General features: G+C 37.9%; 1 protein-coding gene across 3 annotated transcripts in view; it reads right to left on the reverse strand.

Moving 5' to 3' along the window:
• Nucleotides 1–25,584, reverse strand: part of ARHGEF12 (Rho guanine nucleotide exchange factor 12) — a 202,914-nt gene that overhangs the window by 63,046 nt on the left and 114,284 nt on the right. For all 3 annotated transcript variants that reach the window (XM_036744907.1, XM_036744906.1, XM_036744905.1), the window contains 6 exons: nt 14,510–14,608; nt 13,647–13,696; nt 12,775–12,832; nt 1,245–1,423; nt 672–749; nt 375–494 (listed from right to left, as the gene is read on the reverse strand). In XM_036744907.1, coding sequence (XP_036600802.1) covers nt 375–494; nt 672–749; nt 1,245–1,423; nt 12,775–12,832; nt 13,647–13,696; nt 14,510–14,608 — 584 coding nt within the window. The remainder of the gene's footprint in view (nt 1–374; nt 495–671; nt 750–1,244; nt 1,424–12,774; nt 12,833–13,646; nt 13,697–14,509; nt 14,609–25,584) is intronic.

Here is a 25,584-nt window from a genome sequence, read left to right on the forward strand (position 1 = left end):
CATTTTTCTAGTAAGACATCATCTCTATCACTCCTACCAACAATACCAACTTCTAAACCACAGAAGATATAATCATCTTGTTTTGTGGGGACATACTGAACCATATTTTAATACTCTTTGATACTATATCAAATAAGATAAAACTCATTTAACTTCTTTGAAAATTATTATTTTTAAAAAGACACACAATTGGTAAATCCCAAACACTTCAGAGTTCAATCAGAGACCTAGTTCATCAACATTTCTGTAATTTCCTGCAAGAAGATAAGTTTACAGGAATACAAGACTTTCTTTAGAGTCATTTGTCAGATCCCTTGAAATATTTCTTGAAGGGAAACCTGAGAGTTTGAAGAGCATTCAAATAGTGGTATTACCTGAGCAGAGCCTGTTGCTTTGGATAACTGCTCCTGCAACTGAGGGATGTGTTTCTTGGCCTCCTGGATCTCCTTAAGCAATCGCTGAGCAGGTGTGCGGCTGTAATCTTCTTGCAACAACTGACAAATTATAAAAAATATTTTGTTAATCACCAAAGCCTAGAACAGCACAGCAAAAGCTACTTACTGCTCTTGTGAGTGTACTAGCTAACATTATTAACAACCTACTCACTGGGATTGTGACATTTCAACTCTCATCTCTCTTAATCTTTCCTGACCTCTTCCCTAATTTAGTACCTGTAGCCGTTCCTGCTCTTTCTGCAGCATCTTCCTCAGAATCTCTACTTTCTGGTTGTGAACCACATTATTTTCTTCCTGAAAAACAAGAAACAAAAGAAGAAAAAGTCAAGCAAAAAAATGAATTTGAAAAGACAGACACCTCTGTGCCTCTGTTCAATTTATCAATAATAACAGAAATTCCTCTATTCTAGGCTGTTCTAGGGATTCCCGTTTGCACAGAACCATAGCTGTCTCACTTTTTGAAGGTGAATGATCAGAAGGGGATTTCTGACTTTCCACATCTTATACTATATCTGGTTCTTAGAAATATTAGCCATTAATAGCACTGATTGGAAAAAGGAAGCTGTCTAGGCAAATAACGTAAAAGTTTCCCTTACTAAATTTGCCTGGTGTATTTCAATCATTTGTTATCCCATTGACTTCTCATTTCCTTAACTATCAAACAAGTTAAATTATATGGTAGTTTTCTAAAATCCAAATTTTTAAAGCACACATATGCTCTCTACTTAGACCCAGAAATTTTAAGATTAAACATCAAATATCATTATATGGCTAGGCTCTGATTCTTACCCCCATCAACACTGGGCTGGTGATTCTCTCTGTATTTCCAGATGTTCCAGGTGAATGGGGGGATGTCATGATGGGAGACATATGTCCAAAGGCTGTTGGCTCCACTTCAGAATCAGCTAGTGGAATCTGGGGCGACCCAGGTGGGCGTCCCTGAACAGTGAGAGCTACATAGGAACCCGCTAAGGAGGAAAGTGAGGAAAACAGGAGTAGAAAAAGGTGGAAAAAAAGAAGAAAATAATATTGATATGGAATTTCTGATAATCACAAAAGCTCTATAATAAAATAATTGATATCTAGAAGGAATTTCTTAAGTCATCTAGTCTAAATTTCTCATTTTCTAGAGAAGAATACTAAAGAAGTTCAGCCACATTAAGTGAATGGTCCAATATCACACAATTGCATAGTGGCAAAGCAGTCACTAAATACCCAAATCTCCTGTCTCCCAGTCCAATGCTCTATCTGACCACATTTCTTCATAGATACATACAAAATGAAAATCTTTATTTCTCAGGTCTGAAAGGACTTGCTACAGCAGAAGATACTATCATCTATTAGTCATCTCTAAAAAGGAGAGCTCTGTAATCTTTTAACTCTTAGACAGTAATCCTGTGTTCTAGTCAATAAACTAAACTCTCGGACCAGCTGAAATCAAAAGAAACTAAAAATCATACACAGAAGAGTTAGGGAATTTCAAACATATTATTGTCTCTCTTCAAAGAGTAAGCTATCAAAACTTCAGATTTCAGAAAGTCTTATTCTGATGTCTTATGTTGCAGAAGTTTCCCTGGGTTCTTGAAAGGTATGTCATGTTTCAGAAGGTTCAATCAAGCTAAAGAGACTTAGCCTACAGTCCCAGAAAAGGACTATGTGTGTTGAGGACCATCCCAGCTAAGTATAAAAGGACCTTTTGCTGGGAGGATGACAAGAAGCTGATAAATTATTTGACCATAGAAACCCATAAAGCAGATATCAATACAAAATAGTTCTCAGTCTTGTGCTGTCCCTTTCTGTTTCTACAATGAAGATACTAGGGTGAGAAGAAAAGGGGACACAAGAGACCAAGGATCATCTGGTTTTTTTTTACCTTCTACTAATATTAAATTAATTGTTGGTATTTTAAGTGTGAGATCCTCATCTAATCAATCAATCACTAGGCATTTATTAGAACCTACTAAGTGCTAGGCACTGCGCTAGGTGTTAAGGATACAAAAATTACCAATGAGCTAAGAACTGAACCACATTCATATTGACATTATTATAAGAAATGACACCAAAAGACAAAAGAAGTCACAGCTATATGGGAAGATGGTTTATAGATTCTCTTCAGAGGGTGAATTAAAAAACTGATAGGGTTAATTTCATCATATACCTAGAGGCAACAAGAAATATTTCATGGGATACTTGTCATTTTTCTAAAGAGAACTAACAATGAGTTTAGCAAAAAGTCCAGCCATGAAATCATTTGCAACTTGTGCCAACATTCACTGTGGAAGAAGAGAGAATTCCAAGGAAAACCTGACCTGATCCTGCAAACCAAATTAACATATATCTTGATACCCTGGGAAGTGAATGTAAATGTGGGCAGAGTATAAAACAGAGAAAAATATGTTGGAAAATATGGTTTCTGATTAAGAAATAAAAGAGACTAAAGGTTTGTATGTTAATTAGAAACCTCAGAACTATGTATCACAAATGTCTACTTCATAAAGAGAGCTAGATACAGTAAATGCTAAAGGAGGGAGGCAGCTAAGAGGGTACAAAGAACACTGACTATGGAGTCAGAGAACTTGTGTTCAAATCACACTTTTGACATTAACTATGGGATTTTAGGCAATTCACTTAATCTCTCTGGGCTTCAAGTTCCTCAATGACAAAGAGGAGGTTGGATTAGACAGACTCTGAGATCCCTTCTAGGTTTAGATGTATGATACTTTAGAAACATTGCCAAAAAAATAAGTCAAGTATTTCTTAGTACCTATCATAGAACTTACATCTTATAACTAGCCAATCGGAGTGACTGGCTATCAGTGTAAAAGTCATTTAAGAATCAAGTGTGTATACAATCAGGTCAAGTGGTTAGAGGTTTGGTCAAATTAGTGACAAATTAGAAGAAATAAAATACACTGTGTATCTTTGCAATTATATCTTCAACTGTTAACATTGAAAAGTGGGAAATAGATAATAAATTAGAGGACCACAGATTTAGAGCTGGAAAGGACATTTCCAACTAATTGGCATAACCCTGCCATTTTACAGAGGAGAGAACTGAGAACCAGAGAGATTAAATGGCTTGCCCAAGGTCATAAAGGTAGTAAAAAGCAGAGTTAGGATTCAAATCCAGTTCCTCTGACTCCTAAGCTAATATTGCTTCTACTAACACACTGTTTTTCAATTCCTTCTTGAATTCAAGAGCTTCAGGCTCAGAGAGGTTAAGGGACTTATCCATGGTCACACTACTAAATGTTAGAGATGGTATTTGAATCCAGGTTTCTCCTAATTCCAATGCCAGAACTCTTTTCATTAACACTGCCTCTCAAATGACTGAGAGGCATACAGAATACAAGATTTGAATGTTAAAAAGCATTTGTCCTGGTAGAATAAAATTCAGCCTTAAAGTTTTCCTGCAAAAGAATGTTTCTTAAGCACACAACAGATCATACATGATTCCTTCATGCATAAGAACACATAGATAATCTTTACTAATGATCCTGCTTATCAATATCAAATAATGTTTAACATATGAACACACATGCCAATAAATACTGTTACTACTGTCATGTAGGATATAAAGTCCAAATGCAAGAGTACCTCTCTCTATAACAGCATTCTCCAGATATTGCTTTTTATAGATGCAATTTGTTGTTCAGTTGCGTCTGACTTTTTGTGACCCCATTTGAGATTTTCTTGGCAAAGATACTGAAGTGGTTTGCCATTTCATTCTCCAGGTCATTTTACAGATGAGAAAACTGAAGCAAACAGAGTTTAGTGATTTGCCCAAGATCACAAAACTAATAAGTATCTGAGAGCAAACTTGAACTCAGGTCTTCTTGACTCTGGGACCAGCATCTATTCACTGCTTCACATGGAGGCCCATTCACAGTTTGTATTAAATAGATCAAGTCAAGGACCATTATTTAGAGCCTCTACAATGAGATCCACGGACCCTTATGAGATTAGCTAAGCGTTCCATAGAGGAAAAAACAAGCAGGTGAAGAATGCACATTTTCAGTTTATGCCTTATAGTTAGATAGCCTATTTGTTTTTTTAGTATATCAGCGTATGTAATTACATACTACACAAATACATGCCTATATACAGACATGCTTAGGTATACACAGACACAAACACACACACACACTCAGTGAGCTAGGCCCAGAAATGAAAAAGAGGAAGCAAATAGGCCAAACCACATCTAGAAAGCTGAACAGCATAGTCAATGATTCCAATGACCCCAAGTTCTCTCCTGTCAAATACATCTATTTAACACCAATGTACTCTCAGTGACATTAAATGCTACTATTTGTGAAATTTCAGGAGGATCAAATTTTAAGGTGAGCCCTAAAGATCACTGGGAAGACATATGTTGGACTTAAGGAGTATAGAGTATATCACCAACAAAGATGTGCAAAAAGTGATATAAAGACATCTGCTAAGACATATATAACTGGGAAAGGAGGTGGTCAGTCATGTAGCAATACATAAATAAGAGACAGGTAACTCAAGTGTTATACGGGCGTCCATGAAATATTAAAAACACAATACAGGCTTCTGTTTACCCAGAATTATGGACTGATTCTTTATTGAGAATTTATGGAAAGACATGGAAAAGAATCATACTGAAAAAGAAGACATGAATAGGTGGTGATCAGCACGAGTGGAGAGAGTACCCACACAGATGAAACCACATATCTAAGTATCCAATTTTAAATGATTTTAATAAAGTGAGGAAATGGTATCACAAAACTGGTAAGAAACAAAACAGAGAAATACAAGTGGTATACTTAGGACCAAAATGAAAATAAAGGATGGGAAAATATTAGTTAGGCATCAGTAAAACAGAAAAAGATCTAGGGAGAAAAGATATGATCTGAATGAGTTAGCTAAATAAATCAATGACTCATTTATCTGGCATTTCTGGGGAATATAGTATTTCCACATAAACATATAATGTATCTTAGAAGTAATCAATAGTTACTAAGTTGTAATTTTTTAATTGCCATTTTATGGGAATATTTCTAAAATGTTCTAAACTTCTGTTTTCTTCTTGTGTACAATGCATTATTTAAACTTTTTTTCATGATTCAGTATCTGACATGTCACTTCCCTGCTCAAGAAGCTTCACTGGCTCCTTCTCACTTCTAAGACACAAGACAATTTGTTTGGTTTGGTTTTCAAAGGCCCTCACAATCTGGTTCCCGTCTTCCTGTCCAACCTTATTGCACATTATTCTCCTTCATGAACTTGGGAGTCCATCCAAACCAGCTGTTGTCCACTACTTCCTACACGCATTTCCCATCTCCACAGCTTTGTACAGGGGAGTTTCCCAAGCTTAGAAGGCACTTTCTCCTCATCTATGCCTTTCTATAGTTCTGTGGTTTTGTTTTGTATCCTTGTTCCATGTTAGGATCTACCTATTACTACTTACTTCTCTCAGTGTGCCAAATTCTTTTGTTTAAAATTGTGACAGGAATTATATACAAAAAGTATGGGCACCTATAGCTATTCTCCAAAGAAGAGGATTCCCAAACTTAAGCCATCTCTTTCTCCTCCTAACTTTCTAATCTGATGCTTTTGATCTGCTAAGAGCTGGAAAACAATCTGTTCTGCTACAATGATGTCAAAGCAAGCAGGATCTGAGTGAAGAGCTCTACTATAATTAAATTGTATAAGCTACTTTATGGCACGTATTTTAGTTGCTCAGAGATCACTTTTACTCAAGTTCTCATTCTCAGATGGCTTTTGGAAAGATGAAACCTTAAGTTAAGAGAGGCACTACCAAAGTTCCACTACGAAAAAAGTGGTAGTGTCTAGTTTTAGTTAATATATTTATAAAATGATGTGAAGAAGATCAGGGGAAAAGTGATAAAAGGGATGGAAAACAGGTACTGTAAGAAAAAAATGAAAGGAATTAGGCTTGTTTGGCTTTAAGAAAAGGCAGCTACAAAGGTACTCAGTAAGAAAGTCTTGTAGTGCAATGTGTCCAGATCTGGAAGCCAGGAGACCCAATACTAGCTCTGCTACTTGTCACCTTAGATCAGGGTGTCAAACTCAGCCTGAAAATTCCAACCATGGGAACCATATTAAAATGTAATTCAGAAATGTTTAACAAAATAAAATTTAAAAATACAGTACAGATAATGTTAATTTGTGGTTTTCTAAGTCAATATATGGCTAGAAGGGATCTGTTTCTATTTGAGTTTGACACGACAGGCTTAGACAAATGACTTCAACTGTCTTAGCCTCAATTTTTTAATCTATAAAATAAGGGCATCAGACTAAGAACACTTTCAGATTTAACAGTCTATGATTCTATGACCGAACAATTGCCAAGGCCATTTTATATAAGTAAGATTCATAAAATCATAGGATCTAGAACTGGGACGCACCTAACAAGTTATCTAGTCCCATGCCAGATGCTGACTAGTATTATCCATGCTTACTATTAAAAGAAAATAGGATTAAATTGAAAATAATTCTGGTTGCCTGGTGGAGTACCATGGTCTACTACCCACCAATGCCATGCTCCATTCCCCTACACTAGTCACCCAGGACGAGAGCAGGGCCACCTGGTAGGCTTGGGCCAAACCAAGATCCAGCCTTGCCTACTAACTAGCACCTTCTGCCAGCCCTGAGACGCTGCTGACCCCCTCCCCACAATTGGCCCCTCTACTCTTCTAGCCTCCAAGGCTGCCCCAGATCCCTATGCAACACCCCTTTAAGACTGTGAACTTCTCTCCCCATGTGACAGCCATCATTACTCATATGGCCTCTCCTGTTTTTTCCTTAGGAGAAAACTGTCCCTTGTCCCCTCTTCATGTTCTTTTATCCTCATCCTCTTCAACCAAACTCCATCCATGTCCCAACCTAACCTAGCCCAGCCTTTCCATTGTGCATTCTGGAATTTCTGTTCCATAGCAAACAAACTCCCCTTTACTCCAGATTTTGTTATGCTTTAACCATCAATTAGACCTCACAAAGCCCTCTCTCTTATAATAACACTGGATCCAAGGCTATTTTTTCCAGCAGAGGCTGTACCTTCTCTCATTTCTACCCCGACCCCTAACTTTGGTTCAGGTTGGGAGAGACGGGAGAAGACAGGACTTGGAATACTTTTTGCTTCTCTTTATTTCTTTTAGACTCTCCCTTTTTCACTCAGTAACCCTTCCTCTTTCAAAGTTGGCAAAATTAAAATTTTCCACCCAGTCAAAATTATGGTAGCTGTAAAATAATGGTTCCCAGATCATTCTACCTCCTTTCTTTTTTTTTTTTAAATTTAATATATTTAGTTTTCAGCATTGATTTTCACAAGAGTTTGAATTACGAATTTTCTCCCCATTTCTACCCTCCCGCCCACTCCAAAATGGCATATATTCTGATTGCCCCCTTCCCCAGTCAGCACTCCCTTTTGTCACCCCACTCCCCTCCCATCCCCCTTTCCCTTCTTCTCTTGTAGGGCAAGATAAGTTTCTATGCCCCATTGCCTGAGTATCTTAGTTCCTAGTTGCATGAAAAAACTTTTTTGTTTTTGAACGTCTGTTTTTAAAACTTTGAGTTCCAAATTCTCTCCCCTTCTCCCTCCCCACCCACCCTCCCTAAGAAGGCAAGCAATTCAACATAGGCCACATGCGTATCATTATGTAAAACCCTTCCACAATACTCATGTTGTGAAAGACTAACTATTTTGCTCCTTCCTAACTGATCCCCCTTTATTGAATTTTTTCCCTTGACCCTGTCCCTTTTCGAAAATGTTTGTTTTTGACTACCTCCTCCCCCTATCTGCCCTCCCTTCTATCATCCCCCTTTTTTATCTTCTTCCTCCTTCTTTCCTGTGGGGTAAGATACCCAATTGAGTGTGTATGGTATTCCCTCCTCAGGTCAAATCCTATGGGAGCACTCATTCCCCCTCACCTGCCCCTCTTCCCTTCCTACAGAACTGCTCTTTCTTGCCACTTTTATGCGAGATAATTTTCCCCATTCTATCTCTCCCTTTTTCCCTCTATCAATATATTCCTCTTTCATCCCTTAATTTGATTTTCTTTTTTTAGATATCATCCCTTCATATTCAACTCACCCTGTGCCCTCTGTGTGTGTATGTGTGTGTATATATATTATACACACACACACACACACACACACACACACACACACATGCATATTCCCTTCAGTTACTCTAATACTGAGGTCTCATGAGTCATACACGTCATCTTTCCATGTAGGAATATAAACAAAACAGTTCAACTTTAGTAAGTCCCTTGTAGTTTCTTTTTCTTGTTTACCTTTTCATACTGCTCTTGATTCTTGTGTTTGAAAGTCGAATTTTCTATTCAGCTCTGGTCTTTTCACTGAGAAAGCTTGAAAGTCCTCTATTTTATTGAAAATCCATATTTTGCCTTGGAGCATGATACTCAGTTTTGCTGCGTAGGTGATTCTTGGTTTTAACCCTAGCTCCACTGACCTCTGGAGCATCGTATTCCAAGCCCTTTGATCCCTTAATGTAGAAGCTGCTAGATCTTGTATTATTCTGATCGTGTTTCCACAATACTCAAATTGTTTATTTCTGGCTGCTTTCAGTATTTTCTCTTTGATCTGGGAGCTCTGGAATTTGGCAACAATATTTCTAGGAGTTTTCTTTTTTGGATCTATTTGAGGAGGAGATCTGTGGATTCTTTCAATGTCTATTTTACCCTCTGGCTCTAGAATATCAGGGCAGTTCTCCTTGATAATTTCTTGAAAGATGATATCTAGGCTCTTTTTTTTGATCATGGCTTTCAGGTAGTCCAATAATTTTCAAATTATCTCTGCTGGATCTATTCTCCAGGTCAGTGGTTTTTCCAATGAGATATTTCACATTGTCTTCCACTTTTTCATTCCTTTGGTTCTGTTTTATAGTATCTTGATTTCTCATAAAGTCACTAGCTTCCACTTGCTCCAATCTGATTTTTAAGGTGGTATTTTCTTCAGTGGTCTTTTGGACCTCCTTTTCCATTTGGCTAATTCTGTCTTTCAAGGCATTCTTCTCCTCATTGGCTTTTTGGAGCTCCTTTGCCATTTGAGTTAGTCTATTTTTTAAAGTGTTGTTTTCTTCAGTATTTTTTTCCATATTTTTTTGGGTCTCCTTTAGCAAGTCATTGACTTGTTTTTCATGGTTTTCTTGCATCATTCTCATTTCTCTTCCCAATTTTTCCTCTACTTCTCTAACTTGCTTTTCCAAATCCTTTTTGAGCTCTTCCATGGCCTGAGACCAGTTCATGTTTTTCTTGGAGGCTTTTGATGTAGGCTCTTTGACTTTGTTGACTTCTTCTGGCTGTATGTTTTGCTCTTCTTTGTCACCAAAGAAAGATTCCAAAGTCTGAGACTGAATCTGAGTCCATTTTCACTGCCTGGCCATGTTCCCAGCCAACTACTTGACCCTTGAGTTTTTAGTTGGGGTATGACTGCTTGTAGAGTAGAGAGTACTTTGTTCCAAGCTTGAAGGGATATGCTGTTGTTTTCAGAGCTATTTCTCTACAGCCAGCTCTGCCACACCAGTGCTCCTCCTCCCCCAAGAACCGCCTACCCAGACTGGACTCAATCTTAAGCAGGCTCTGCACTCCTGTTCTGATCCGCCACTTAATTCCTCCCACCAGGTGGGCCTGGCGCCAGAAGCAACTGCAGCTGTAGTTCTGTAGCTGCACCACCTCTGCTGTTCACCGGGGAGGTGGCCAAACCCCCAACTCCTTTCACTCCCCGCAGCTTTTCCCACTAACCTTCTCTGTTGTCTTAGGTGTTTGTGGGTAGAGAAGTCTGGTAACTGCCACAGCTCACCGAATCAGGGTGCTAGGGCCTGTTCCGCCCAGCTCCCGGTCTGGTTGGCCCTGCTGCCGCCCACGCTGGGCTCCGCTCCCAGCTCCGTGTGCAATAGACCTCACCCAGTGACCATCCAGGCTGTCCTGGGCTGGAGCCCTGCTTCCCTATGCTATTTTGTGGGTTCTGCAGTTCTACAATCTGTTCAGAGCCATTTTTTATAGGTTTTTGGAGGGACTTGGCGGGGAGCTCAAGCAAGTCCCTGTTTTCCAGCTGCCATCTTGGCTCCGCCCCCAGATCATTCTTCCTCCTTTCTTAAGGAATTCAGCACTTGACTCTCCACTTTCTTCTACCTTCTAACTCCTTCCCTTATACTAGGGGACTTTTAAAACTGATGTAAACGCTTCCTCAAACTCTTTGACCTCCCATTTCTTTAATTTCCTTAAATCCCATGAACTATTTCTTCACAATCACACATAGAGATTGTCACACACTAGATATTGCCATTACTTGCAAGTATTCCACCTCCCAAATTAGAAACTGACATTCAACTATCTGACCAAATCTCCTATCATTCTACCTCTTTCCATGCTAACCCCACCACATCTATTTTGTAGCCTCACTGAAGACCTCCATTCTTTCTACTCCTCAGTACTTACAAGCTGTTTACCTTGATCTTTCTTTACTCATCTCACTCTCCAAACTCAACACAATAGTTGGTCATTTCAACCCTACACTGTCCTCTCCTCTTGAATCTCCTACCTCCTCTGTCCTGTCATCACTCTTTCGTAAAACATCAGCCTGGGATTACTCCCACCACCCTTTTCTGCTCCTACTCATAAGATGCTGAATGAACCTAGAAGAAATCCTACAATTGAGCTAACTGGATACATTACAATAGCCATTCTCCAACCTCAAATGGGCTCTCATTGAAACAAGCTAGGGCTACTTGAATTCCTATCTCACTCCTCACAGAAGCTATTCTAAACTTTCTTTTCCTTCACGCAGCTATCCAATAATGGATTCCCTCCTTTAGGTGAGAACTTTGCAGCTTACTTTAGTGGAGGCCATTCGACTTGAGCTTCCTCTTTTGCCCTCTCTTTACCTCAAAGGAATCATCTCCTTTCCCCCACCTTTGACAACAAGGTAGCCCTTCTCCTTGCTAAGCCAACTCCTTTAAAGGTACACTTGATCACATTTCTCGCCTTCTCCAGCAGACTGCATCTTCAATCACACCTTGTCCTTCTTGATTCTTCAACCTCTTCCTATCAACTGGTTCATTTCCTACTGTCTTCAACCACTTCCAAATCTCCCCCTTCTTAAAAAAATCCTCACTATATCCTATCATTCCTTTAAACCAGTGCTGTCCAACCTTAGGTTTTTATTGAAACAATAGACAATATATTTTGATTTGCCATTTCAGTGAGAGCTCTGTGGTAGCTTGGCTTCCTTCACTAAAGCATTTATGTAAATTTCTATGCTTGTAGGCAGGCTGCATAAATCTCACTGCGGGCCACATTTGGACAGCCCTGCCTTAAACTGTCATCCTATATCTCTCTTCCTTTTCTCAGTCAGAATCTTTGAAAAAATTTGTGTATATTTGCTGCCTCTACTTCCTCTCCCCTCACTCATTACTCAACTCTTTACCAACTTAGCTTTTAAGCTAATTATGCAACTAAAAGAGCTTTCTCTGTCCTAATCCATGACTTGTTTATATGATATTGCTGACCACCCTCTCCTGCCTGAATACTTTTTCCTTTCTGAATTTTCAAGACATTACTCTCTTCTGCTGGTCTCCTCCTGCATTAGTCTCTTCTACTGGTTCATTATTCAAACATCATGCCCCCTAACTGTAAATGTTCCCCAAGGTTCTTCCAAGGCCCTTCTCTTCTCCCTCCATACCTGGAGTTAATTTTCGGAGGGTTGTTGACACCTCTGGTAGTGTGGTGACCATAATAGGTCCCTTTTTAAAATAATGCTTATAAATCAACAAAATACATACATAGAATTTCAAAGAAAGCCAATTATGCTGAAATAGAGTTAAAATATTAAAAGTTCCAAGTTCACAGAACCCCTAAAATCTATCCACATACTCTTTGGGGGTCCACAGCCCCAGGTTAAGAACCCCTGTTCTATACTCTCCTTGTAATCTCATCAGCTTCCACTGCTTTAACTTTTGCCTCTATATTGATGATTCCTAGATCTATATGGTTTAGACATTCATTTGAGCAAAAAAAAAAAAAAAAGATGATCTCTCGGATCCCTTCTAGTTTAGTTTATCATTCAATATAATCTTCTATTTCCTTTTATCTTCACTTTCCCCACCCCCAAGAAATTCTCTAAAGCATACTGCATTTCTTTCAGATATGTTTCCAATACTATGTCAACTAATATACCATGGAGAACTCTATATATTGGGCTCACAGCATAAAAAGCTATCAGCAAATTAGTAATTTTGCTCAGATACAGACATTTCTTAGATGTTTCAGGAAATGTCAAATTAAGAATGTCATAAACATTTACTTACATTTGATAAGCTTCACCACTTCCAAATGGTTTGAATGAGTCACTAGAGTTCCATTTACCTATAAGAAAAAAAAGGGGGGAAAGTGGGTATAACTGATTCATTACAATGGTGTAAAGACATAAATATTCATCTACGAATTTGCATGCACAATACAAAATATCCATAACATAATGGAGACATTAAGAGATTTTTACATATTTGACCCCATTTTCCTTCATCATCATTAATACTGGCAAATAATGTGCATTCAACACTATTATGAATCTGAGCATAAGCTATGGTCTCTTGCTGTGAACCACATTACATTCGATTGAAATGAGAAGACATATCACACAATGAACTTTCAAATCCTTCAGAGTGAAGAGTGCTTGCAAATATGAGACACTTTTGTTTTTTCATGTGAACAAACTCCACAGCCAGGGTGTAGAATAAGCAAATAAAAAGATAAAGTAAATAATATTTTCAGAAAAATAATACATTTTTCCCAAAAAGCCTAAACTATAAACATTCCAACAAGTTCATTTTCAAACATTCTAAATTTACATGTTACCCAAAGGCTCTAAAACTTAAGTGCTTTCTCATGTTTTGCTAAATAGAAGGTTTTTCAACAAATCCCTACAAGGTCAGATGAATTATTTGAGAACAGGAAAATGTTTAAATTTTTTTTTTTACTAGCTCCTAGCACAACGTCTTATTCATAGTAAAAAATGAACAAATGTTCATTGAACTGAACTCAACTACAACAAATCAATCTTTTTTTTAGCTATAATGTATGCATGATATGCAACTAGGTTGCTACTTAAGAAAGCATTAGTCAAGAAGTATATCAATATCATTCAGCAAAATATTAATCAAAAAAAAGTCTTCCTTACCTTGATGATTCGATCACCTGTTTGTACTCCAGCCCGCATGGCTGCTCCATCTAAAGAAGGATTTGGTTTTGTAAAACTGAATTCATTTCTTTAATTTTAATGAATATTAAAATGGTCTCAATTATTCTTGAGTCTGTGCTTTATTCAAGATGTTTTGTAAAAAACAATTCACTGGTGTCACAAATGAATGAAATGTCAGAAATCCAGCTTTTCTATCATAAGTAAAGCAGCACACTGTGTTATGATTATTGTACCATGACATTCAAACGTGCATATGTGTGTGTGCACACATGCACACGCACATGCACACACAGGCAGGCAGTATGGCCTAGTAGATAGAAAGCAGATCTCTGTGCCAGGAATACTTAAGTTTAAGTACAGTCCCTCACATATATTAGCTATGTAACACCAAACAAGTTACTTAACCTCTCATTCCTCCAAACAACCACAAGTTGCGGAACAGGTGCTAATCTGTACTCGTACAGACAGTTTTCTCATTAAAAGCTACCTATTAACAATTAAATCACAGGTCTAATCTGAGATATGAGATAGACAGACAAATAGATATATATGCATAGATGCAAACAGAAGTATATATTTATGTGTATATTTATATGTATGTATATTTGTATATATACATATATATATATTTTAAACAGTAAATAAAAATTTCTTACTCCTTGTAAAAATATTAAACAAATATGAAGATAATTTCACTCTTAGGTGAGTCCACACTTTACCTGATCTCAAAAAAAAAAAAAAAAAGTGAAGTGTGGGACATGAATCCAACTTTTCTAATCTTACCTCTTTACTTCCTAACAAGCAAAGCACTATTACCAACATGTTCACAAAGAACTGCTTGCCTTCTTTAACAGACTGTACGAAGACTGGATTGTCTCCACTGACCGTCAGCCCAAATCCATTGTCATCCTTCTGGATAATCACACAGCGCTGAACAAGACCTATACAAAATATGGGATGAGGAAAGGAAGACATAATATAAGACAAAAGAAAAATACAGAAATGGTTATTAAATATCAGTAATAAACCATATCTTGGAAGAATTACAAAGTAACAAATGCAATCTATGTAGATAGGGAAAAAAAACAGGGATCTAGGAACCAAAACAAACAGGAGGGAAACATCAGTAAGATCACACCCAGCCTACAGTCATTTCTCAATACAGTATTAGAGAAGAATTGATTGTAAGAATCAGGAAACCTGACTGAGAAAGGTATTAAGAATGACAGTCTTATAAGCAAAATACACCAATAGTTTTTATCCTACATTTTTAAAACTTTTAAGTGTTTTTTTAATGACAAAATCAAGCATTTTAGGATAGACATTGTTAAACTCTTCCTGTCCTGCAAAAAAAAAAAAAAAAAGATCCTAAGATCATAGATCTAGAGCTAGCGCTAGAGCTAAAAAGAACCTCGGAGAAGATCGAATCTAACTCCCTCATTTCCTGATAAGGAAACAAAACCCCAGGGAGAGGAAGTGATTTTTAGAGGGAAACTCAATTTTGGAATAATGTACTTGTGTGAATATGTGTACATACATGTATGCATATGCACGCACATACACATACATAAATGGGGGAAGGGGGCAGTACAGAGAGACAAGACTATGTGAAAGGCCCAGACTCCACAGTACATTCAAAAAAGTAAACAGAAAGGGGTAATAGAAGAAAAAGAAAGAGAAGAAAAGCCAAGGCTGGACCACATTTGCCCTCATTCACTCAAGCCTTATCTGAATTTTGGGAGACAGTTCGGGTCCTTTAAGCAACAAAGAAGAGCTGACAACCCTTGGCTACAGAGAGGAAACTGGAGTAAGAGCCCACACCTAGATAACACCCAGGAACTAGAGTCATCAGTCTGCCAAAGATGAATAGAGCAGTCATCATATTTGCTTATCATCATGTAGCCTCTTTTACCCTTAGCGTATCTGTATAAGAACCTCATGAAAATGGAGCACATGGCAGGGGGATTGGGGAGAGGGGCTGAAATTATCTTTTTCTAACTCCATTTGACCTAAAACCACAGCAAAGACAATAAACACTGGCTCTAAGTTTGTAGTGTACTAGAGAGGGTACTGGACTACAAATTAGGAAATGGGTTCCAGTCTGCTCTTGCCACTATTTCACTATGTGATATTGATGACATCACTGTCGTATTATTCCCCCCACCGCCCCCCAGATCTCAATGTCCTTGTCTGTAAAATGAGGGAATTAGGGCAAAATTATCCCGAAGGTCCCTTTCAGCTCTAATGATTTAGTATATACAGAGATAAAGATAGGGTAAGTGCCAGTAAGTCAAATTAGGGAACAAAAAATTCAAGATAAGTTCATGCATAATAAAGCATTAAATAGGATGAGAAAATAAGAGGAAAAATTAAAGGAAAAAAATTGGAAATGTGAGCAGTGTGAAAAGTTTCAGATTTGGAAGCCTAGGTTTGAATCCTGGCTCTGATAACTAGCTATATGGCTTTGAGCAAGTCACATTATTAATCCTGCTTAGGACTCACTTTTCTTATCTCTAACATGGGGATACTACCCAAAAGAGTTAAATGAAATGTGTTTTGTAAACCTCAATCACTGATTACGATGAATATAAATTTTTATTCAACGTTCCTAACAATAGATCTAGAGCCCTAGTATGTCTAAGCTAAGACTTCAAGACTACTTTCGATTGCTCTAAACCTCTCCTTTCCCTAATTCAACTCTATCTTCCTTTTATTATTTATTTAGTAATCCCATCCTCCAATCAGTGAGCTACATTTTACCATTCAAGAATTGCCAGGTCTAGTAGAGAAGGTATATTTTAAGCATTAAAAACATTTTTGTGCTAAGTAACAGTAATTTCTGAATCGATGGGATTCAAAGTTAATAAGGATCTCTATCAATTAACAAGTACGTATTAGGTACTCGTCATATGCCAGGAAATGGGTTAGGTACTCAGGATACAAAGTTAAATAGTCCTTGCCCTCAAGGAACTTAAATTATATTAAGCAGGACAATAAGTATATAAAGCTCATATACAAAATATGTCTGTTAGAATTATTTATACCTTTTTCTGATTAAATTATTGTTTTATCTTATACTTTACCTGAAAACACATTCTTGTAACTGAAAGAAAACACATCTCACAGACTCAGAAATCTCATGTTCTTTAACATTCAAAATGTATAAAATTTCTCTTCCTTCAAAAGCAACTTTGTATTTTCATGTTGGGCTATAAACTATCAAGCTATTATTGGTCTTTACTTCTTCAATATATGACAGATAATAACAACTTACTTTTATTAACCCTACCTCTCTCATATCCCAATCCTGGGTCCTAAGATGTGTAAATTCTCTTTGGAATCTTTCTAAAAATTCAGGATGTTAGAGCTGGAAGAAATTTATGAGATCATCTAATTTAGCTTACTTATTTCACAGATACGGAAACTGAGACACAGAAGGATTAATTTATGGCTCTTAAGCTACCCAGCTAATAACTGATAGAATCTGGATTAGAATTAAGGCCATTTGATTCCTAATCCAGTGGACCAATTGAAGTCAAATCAGTCAAATACCATTTTCATTTCATTTCAACAAGTTTTTACTGACTTATGTGCCTAACACTACACTAAAAGGCAGTGTGGTAGGGATAAAGGATTTGTCTCTCACTCAAAAAGACATGGGTTTAAGTTTTTCCTATGACATACACTGGTTATTTGACCCTGAGCAAATCCTAAACTTTTCAGTGTCCCCAGATTGCAGAGCAGATACTGATTTACATTGGTAAAGGGTGTTTCCTCACTAGGGGTTCCCAATACCAATGGAAACACAAATTTGAGCCAAAAAAAAACCAAAAATCAAACTCAGTAGGCTAAGTGTTGCATGACACAGGAAAAGCAATGTTTAGTGTGGTATTGCTGTTAAACAATTTGTCAGAGTCTGTAAACTATAGGCCAGTGAACTTGACTCTAAAAACTGTAAAAAGTCTAGAATGTGGGGCAGCTAGGTGGTGCAATGAGTAGAGCACTGGCCCTGGAGTCAGGAGGACCGGAGTTCAAACCTGGCCTCAGATACTTGACACACCTACTAGCAGCCGAGTGATCTTGGGCAAGCCATTTAACCCCAATTGCCTTGCCTTCCCCCTCCAAAAAAAAAAAAAAAAAGAACACATATAAACTCTGTGCTGATTACACTTGGGAACAGGCTGAATTGTGGGGGAAAAAATCATCAAAAAAGAAAAAAAACCGTCTAGAATGTAATTAAAGAGATGGTTGATGAACATCTAGAAAAAGAAACAGTGTTACAATGGCTTCATCAAGAACAGGCCAAGCCACACTAACACACTTCCTTTTTTGACAGAATTTTAAAATTAGTAGATAATGGTAATATTACATATAAAGATAACCTAGAATTTAGCAAAACTTTTGACAAATTATTAAATTATATCACACTCTTCTTAAAAAGAAGATAGAGAGATGTAACTAGAAAAGACAAAATAATAGGGATTCCAAACTGGTTAGATGGCCAGATACAAAGAACAGTTGTTAGTGATGTGATGTCAAATGTGATGTCAAATGACTTAGAAGTATGCTGTGGCCGCCAAAGAAGCTTATATAATCTTCGGATACATGAAGAGAGGCGAAGCTACTAGGAATAAGGAGTTGACTAGTCCCAATAGATACTACCTTTGCCACACTGCAGCAAGAGTACTGTGCTCCACTTTTTACACCTTGGGTTTTAAGATATTTAAAAGCTAGAGAATGTCCAAAGGAGGGTAACCAGGGTGGTAAAGGGCCTTGAATATGTCATACATATACAAATTGGTTGAAGGAACTGGAGATGTTAAAAGCCTAGGAAAGAGAAGGAATGGAGAAGGCAGGGAGGTGTGGGAGGGGGTGATGAAGATGGAGGCATGATTTCTGTCTTCAAGTATCGGTCTGACCCCAAAGGGCAGAACCAGGTGCAAAGGGTGGAAGATGCAAAGAAGCAAATTTAGGTACAACATCAAAAAGACCTTCTTTAATGACTGGAGTTGTCCAAGGATGAAACTGACAACCTAGCAAAGTGCTAGGTTTCCCATTCTTGTATTCAAGTAGAGGCTGGATGATCACTTAACGGGCATGTCACACCAGAGATTCTATAGCACAGTATCTGGCACATAGTAAATGCTTAATAAATGCTTGTTGACTTGACAAGTATCAGTAGGAACAGATGAATGCTTAGGTCTCTTTCAACGCTAAAATTCTGATTCTGCAATTCTGTAATCAATGCGAAGTGTTAGAAAAGCTATCACACATGAAATAATTAAGTAATATAAAAATAAATAATTAAGTAGTAAAACAAATGGTAGTCAAAAAGTAGCTATGAAAGTAAAAGGGATGAAATAAAAAGTGGCCTCCAAAGGCTAACCAAGCTTACGACCCTAAAATTCAACTGTCATCTTTTTCAATTAATAAAAACATTTCTTTGTTAGATGATTTTTGTGTTTCTCATTTCAACACTTAATATACACTTATATTTTCATCCTACATGCATATGTGAAATTTTTATAAATCTTTTCCAAAGATATAAAAATGTTGCGATAATATTGTTTGAGACTTCCAGGTCACCCACTAGGCTAATGGACTAAACACTTTCCCCAATCCTCATTAACCCTCTACACCAGGGCTGTCCAAAATGTGGCCTGCCTACAAGCATAGACATTTACATAAATGCTTTAAGTAAACTAAGCTGAGCTACTGCAGAGCTCTCACCAAAATGGCAAATCAAAATATATTAGCTACTGTTTCAATAAAAACCTAAGATTGGACAGCCCTGCTTTATACAACAAACTCCTGCCCCTGCCCACCCCCCCCCAAGAAGTAATGATTATAGTTATAAATAACTATTACAACTGAATATATTGGACAAAAGAGAGAATCCTGATATGGGAAAATCCTTATGAATTAACACCGAAGACTGCTAATCCTTAAAGAGTTCACTCATAACTTCTCTCCCACCACACTCCCATAAGACGTGCACAAAACAACCTCAGGGCTAATACCTGGGGCCCATACTTTCCAACTGGAGACTTTGCAGACAGTTCCCTTCAATTACTGATTTCCTCACCCTCACAAAAACACAGGAGACATTGATTCTAGGAATGAAGGAAGAGGAAAATAGGGAAGCAAGATGCCTCTGCCTGGGGCGGTCCCTTAGGCTAGGGACTCCCAAGCCTATAGAGGTCTGAAACACCTCCCTTCCTTCTCTCACTTCAGAGGAAGAAAAAAAGGCACAGAAAGAAAAGATGTGAACCAGGAAAGGAACTGGTGGAGAGGCCTACAAAGAAATTTAGAAAATGCAAACTCAGTTGGGAGCAATATTGTCCCTTCTCCCCAGTTTACTAAGGACCAAAGACTAGCAAAATCTAAATCCCACAAAATGTCAGGAGGCTAAATATAGCTTTTTGGTCCAAACCTTTATTCACCTCTATCCATGGGGTCTATCCACCGGGAAAGAGGAGAAAGTAACAAATGAGTGGACAATATAAGGTAAAAACACTGAAACACCAAAGCTTACCAGAAGAAGACTCAGTAAAAACCCAGAGCACCAACAGATTAATTAACAAAGAAGATGCTAATAAAATTAGAAGGATGAGCATTAAACTATCAAAGAGATTACAAAGCCCTCAAGCTTCTAGGAAAACTATAAGACAAAGGAAAGTGAATCAATGCCTGGTGAAATAATCTTGTAGAATGCCAAGAGACCACAGAACAAGAAATTCTAGAATAGTTCAAAAGGAAAATGAAATCCATTTTAAAAACTGGAAAGAAAATGTCATAAGGCAAAGATCTAAATGCAGTAATTTTTTTTTAAATTCCATAAGCAGGAGCCAAGATGGCAGCTGGAAAGCAGGGACTTGCGCGAGCACCCCACCATGTCCCTCCAAAAACCTATAAAAAATGGCTCTGAACAAACTGAACTGCAGAACCCGCAAAATAGCAGAGAGAAGCAGGGATCCAGCCCAGGACAGCCTGGATGGTCGCTGGATGAAGTCTATCACGCACGGAGTGGAGGGGAGCAGAGCTCAGCGTGGGAGGCAGCAAGACCAACCAGACCAGGAGCCAGGCAGGTCAGGCCCTAGCACCCTGAATCAGTGAGCTGTGGCAGTTACCAGACTTCTCTACCCACAAACACCTAAGACAACAGAGAAGGTTAGTGGGAAAAGCTGCAGGGGACAGAGTGTGAGGTTCAGCCACCACCCCAGAGGCAGCAGGGGAGGTGCAGCTACAGAACTACAGCTGCAGTTGCTTCTGGCGCCAGGCCCACCTGGTGGGAGGAATTAAGTGGCGGATCAGAACAGGAGTGCAGAGCCTGCTTAAGATTGAGTCTGGTCTGGGTAGGCGGTTCTTGGGGGAGGAGGAGCACTGGTGTGGCAGAGCTGGCTGTAGGGAAATAGCTCTGAAATCAACAGCACATACCCTCAAGCTTGGAACAAAGTACTCTTTGCTCTACAAGGGTCAAGTAAGTTGGCTGGGAGCATGGACAGGCAGCGAAAACACACCCAGATTCAGTCTCAGACTTTGGAATCCTTCTTTGGTGACAAAGAACACCAAAACATACAGCCTGAAGAAGTCAACAAAGTCAAAGAGCCTACAACAAAAGCCTCCAAGAAAAACATGAACTGGTCTCAGACCATGGAAGAGCTCAAAAAGGATTTGGAAAAGCAAGTTAGAGAAGTAGAGGAAAAATTGGGATAAGAAATGAGAATGATGCAAGAAAATCATGAAAAACAAGTCAATGACTTGCTAAAGGAGACCCAAAAAAATACTGAAAAAAAAACTGAAGAAAACAACACTTTAAAAAATAGACTAACTCAAATGGCAAAGGAGCTCCAAAAAGCCAATGAGGAGAAGAATGCCTTGAAAGACAGAATTAACCAAATGGAAAAGGAGGTCCAAAAGACCACTGATGAAAATACTACCTTAAAAATCAGATTGGAGCAAGTGGAAGCTAGTGACTTGATGTGAAATCAAGATATTATAAAGCAGAACGAAAGGAATGAAAAAATGGAAGACAATGTGAAATATCTCATTGGAAAAACCACTGACCTAGAAAATAGATCCAGGAGAGATAATTTAAAAATTATTGGACTACCTGAAAGCCATGATCAAAAAAAGAGCCTAAATATCATCTTTCAAGAAATTATCAAGGAGAACTGCCCTGATATTCTAGAGCCACAGGGCAAAATAGAAATTGAAAGAATCTACAGATCTCCTCCTCAAATAGATCCCGAAAAGAAAACTCCTAGGAACATCGTCACCTAATTCCAGAGCTCCCAGGTCAGGGAGAAAATACTGAAAGCAGCCAGAAAGAAACAATTTGAATATTGCGGAAAAACAATCAGGATAACACAGGATCTGGCAGCTTCCACATTAAGGGACCGAAGGGCTTGGAATATGATATTCCGGAGGTCAATGGAGCTAGGATTAAAACCAAGAATCACCTACGCAGCAAAACTGAGTATCATGCTCCAAGGCAAAATATGGACTTTCAATAAAATAGAGGACTTTCAAGCTTTCTCAGTGAAAAGACCAGAGCTGAATAGAAAATTTGACTTTCAAACACAACAATCAAGAGAAGCATGAAAAGGTAAACAAGAAAGAGAAATCATAAGGGACTTACTAAAGTTGAACTGTTTTGTTTACATTCCTACATAGAAAGATGATGTGTATGATTCATGAGACCTCAATATCATAGTAGCTGAAAGGAATATGTATATATGTGTGTGTGTACATATATATATGTATATATATATGTGTGTGTGTGTGTGTATGTATATGTATACACACACACACACACAAAGGGCACAGGGTGAGTTGAATATGAAGGGATGATATCTAAAAAAATAAAATCAATTTAAGAGAGGAATATATTGAGAGAGGGAGAAAGGGAGAGATAGAATGGGGTAAATTATCTCGCATAAAAGTGGCAAGAAAAAGTGGTTCTGTAGGAAGGGAAGAGGGGGCAGGTGAGGGGGAATGAGTAAATCTTGCTCTCATCGGATATGACCTGAGGAGGGAATACCATACACACTCAATTGGGTATCTTACCCCACAAGAAAGAAGGAGGAAGAAGATAAAAAAGGGGGGATGACAGAAGAGAGGGCAGACGGGAGGAGGAGGTAATCAAAAAACAAACATTTTTGAAAAGGGACAGGGTCAAGGGAGAAAATTCAATAAAGGGGGATAGGTTAGGAAGGAGCCAAACATAGTTAATCTTTCACAACATGAGTATTGTGGAAGGGTTTTACATAATGATACGCATGTGGCCTATGTTGAATTGCTTGCCTTCTTAGGGAGGGTAGGTGGGGAGGGAAGAGGGGAGAGAATTTGGAACTCAAAGTTTTAAAAACAGACGTTCAAAAACAACAACAACAAAAAAGTTTTTTCATGCAACTAGGAAATAAGATACACAGGCAATGGGGCATAGAAACTTATCTTGCCCTACAAGAGAAGAAGGGAAAGGAGGATGGGAGGGGAGTGGGGTGACAGAGGGGAGGGCTGACTGGGGAACGGGGCAACCACAATATATGCCATCTTGGAGTGGGGGGGGGGGGACGGGGAAAAAATTTGTAATTCAAACTTTTGTGAAAATCAATTCTGAAAACTAAATATATTAAATAAATCTTTAAAAAATAATAAATAAATAAATCAAATTGGAAAAAAAAAAATAAAAAAAACTCCATAAGCAGACCAGAAAAGTTTTCCTAAAAAAGGAAAAGAGAGATTAATTCAATCACAATAATAAATGTCAGAGTGGAATTAAAACTGGAAGAAAACAAAGCAAAAAATATTTTTTAAAAGAACTCCTCTCTGTAAAAGCCAAAGCTTCAAAGACAGGGTAGACAGAAACAACTTACAAACCATAGTGGTCTTAAAAAAATAACATGAGGAATCAAAAAATCTGAATATCATAATGCAAGAAGTAATATAAGGAAACTGTCCAGAACTTATTAACAGAGAAAAGAAAGCACTAATTGAAAGAATACATGGATTGCTTCCACAGTGGTTAAATTTAACAATTCCAATGACAAACAACAAATTCTACAAGTGACCAAGAGACTTTCAAATATAAAGGGCAGTCATGTAATACGAAATTATCTTGCAAACCACTTAAAATCATAAAGTGGAATGGAATAATACAAAGTATTCCAAAAGTCTTCAGTTTTAAGCTAATTACTCTAAGATTCTTTTGGAATACCCAGCACTAGTTCGAAAAGCAAAGGAGTTAAAATTATAACCCAAAATGACATAGTTTACAAGTCTGACTCTATTCCTCAATGAAAAAATATAGACATTCAACAAAATAGAGGTATTTCTGAAAATCATACATTCATACATTCACTCACACACACACACACACACACACACACACACACACACAGAGACACACATTCCCAACGCAGGAAAAAGGTAAATAAGTAGTTACCAAGACCAAGTAATTAAATCAATTATCACATATTTAAAAGTAATATACAGAAGAAATAGAAAAAAGTGTTTATGACCCTCAGATACTTAATGTCAAGTGATACATAATGCAGCACAGAATGACGTATGCTTGCCAAAAGTGTGTGCCACTGTTAGAGGGTGTCCAAGGCAGATGGTAGTCATGATTCCATGTCAACTTAGAAGGATGTCTTCAGTGACATACCCCAGCAATTTGTAGTAAGTCCAATAATGTTTTAGCTTTTTTTATAAAGGACTTGAATAAAAACATACATAGAATGTTTATGAAATCTGCAGAGGATACAAAGCTAAGAGGGATATAACATATTGGATAAAAGAATCAAGATAGTTAACATATTGGATAAAAGAATCAAGATTCAAAAAGATTATGATAGGTTAGAAGATTGATTAAATCTAATAAGCTGAAATTAAAAGGCTAAAATAAAGTTCCTATATTTGGGTTCAAAAATTCAACATGAGGAAGACTTACTATTGGTCTGAAAAAGTTGCAAGGGTTTTAGTGAACTCCAAAATCATGACACATCAACAGTATAATGTGGGGGGGCGGGGGAAGAAAGAGGGAGAGAGGAAGGGGGGAGGGAGAGAGAGTGGGTGAGGGAGAAAGGGAGGGAGGGAGAAGGAGGGGGGAGGGGGAGAGAGAGAGAGAGTGTGTGTGTGTGTATTACACTACATTAGGAGAGACAAAAGGATCCAGGACCAGAGAGCTGAGAATCATAATATATTTCACTGTTCAGTATACAGTTGTGGTATTCATTTGGCTATGGCCATCACATAATATGAAATTGGAGAGTATCTACACAAGGGTAATTCAAATGTTAAAGGGTTTTGAATCATGCTTTATAAAGATAATAAAAGAAGGATCCTGGATTTGGGGGATGTAAGGAAGATATGCTCTCTTCTAGATCTAACGGGGTTATCAGATAGAAAAGGGATTTGACATTTTCTGCTTGATGCCAGAGGGTAAATAAACAGAATGGGTAGAAGTCTCAAAAAGGCAAATTTAGGCTCAGAATAAAGAAAAAAAACTTCCCAATATAGAGCTGTCCAAAAATGGAATGGGCTGCCTCAGGAAACAGTAGATTTTTCTTCACTAAAGGTCTCTATGTAAACTAAATGACCACTTATCCCGTATGTTGAAGAGAAGATTCTTGTTCAGGTATGGGCTGGGCTAGATGGCCTCTTTAAGCTCCTCTGACAGGAGCCTGTGATGATGTTAGTTAAAGTGAAACAGGAATTCCTTATAGACAGTGAGGTCCTTCAGATGTTCGTGTTTGTGGACAACATAGTATCAGCTGCATCAAGACCTGGAATACTGTAGAGTTTCCTAAATGAGACCTATAAACTCAAAAGGATTCAGTTTAACAATCTATGCTGGGAAAATCAACTGGATATAGAATTACCTAATGACCAGACTATGGCATGAAGCTAAAAA

Source organism: Trichosurus vulpecula, chromosome 2 (assembly GCF_011100635.1).
Source record: "Trichosurus vulpecula isolate mTriVul1 chromosome 2, mTriVul1.pri, whole genome shotgun sequence".
Lineage (NCBI taxonomy): Eukaryota > Metazoa > Chordata > Mammalia > Diprotodontia > Phalangeridae > Trichosurus > Trichosurus vulpecula.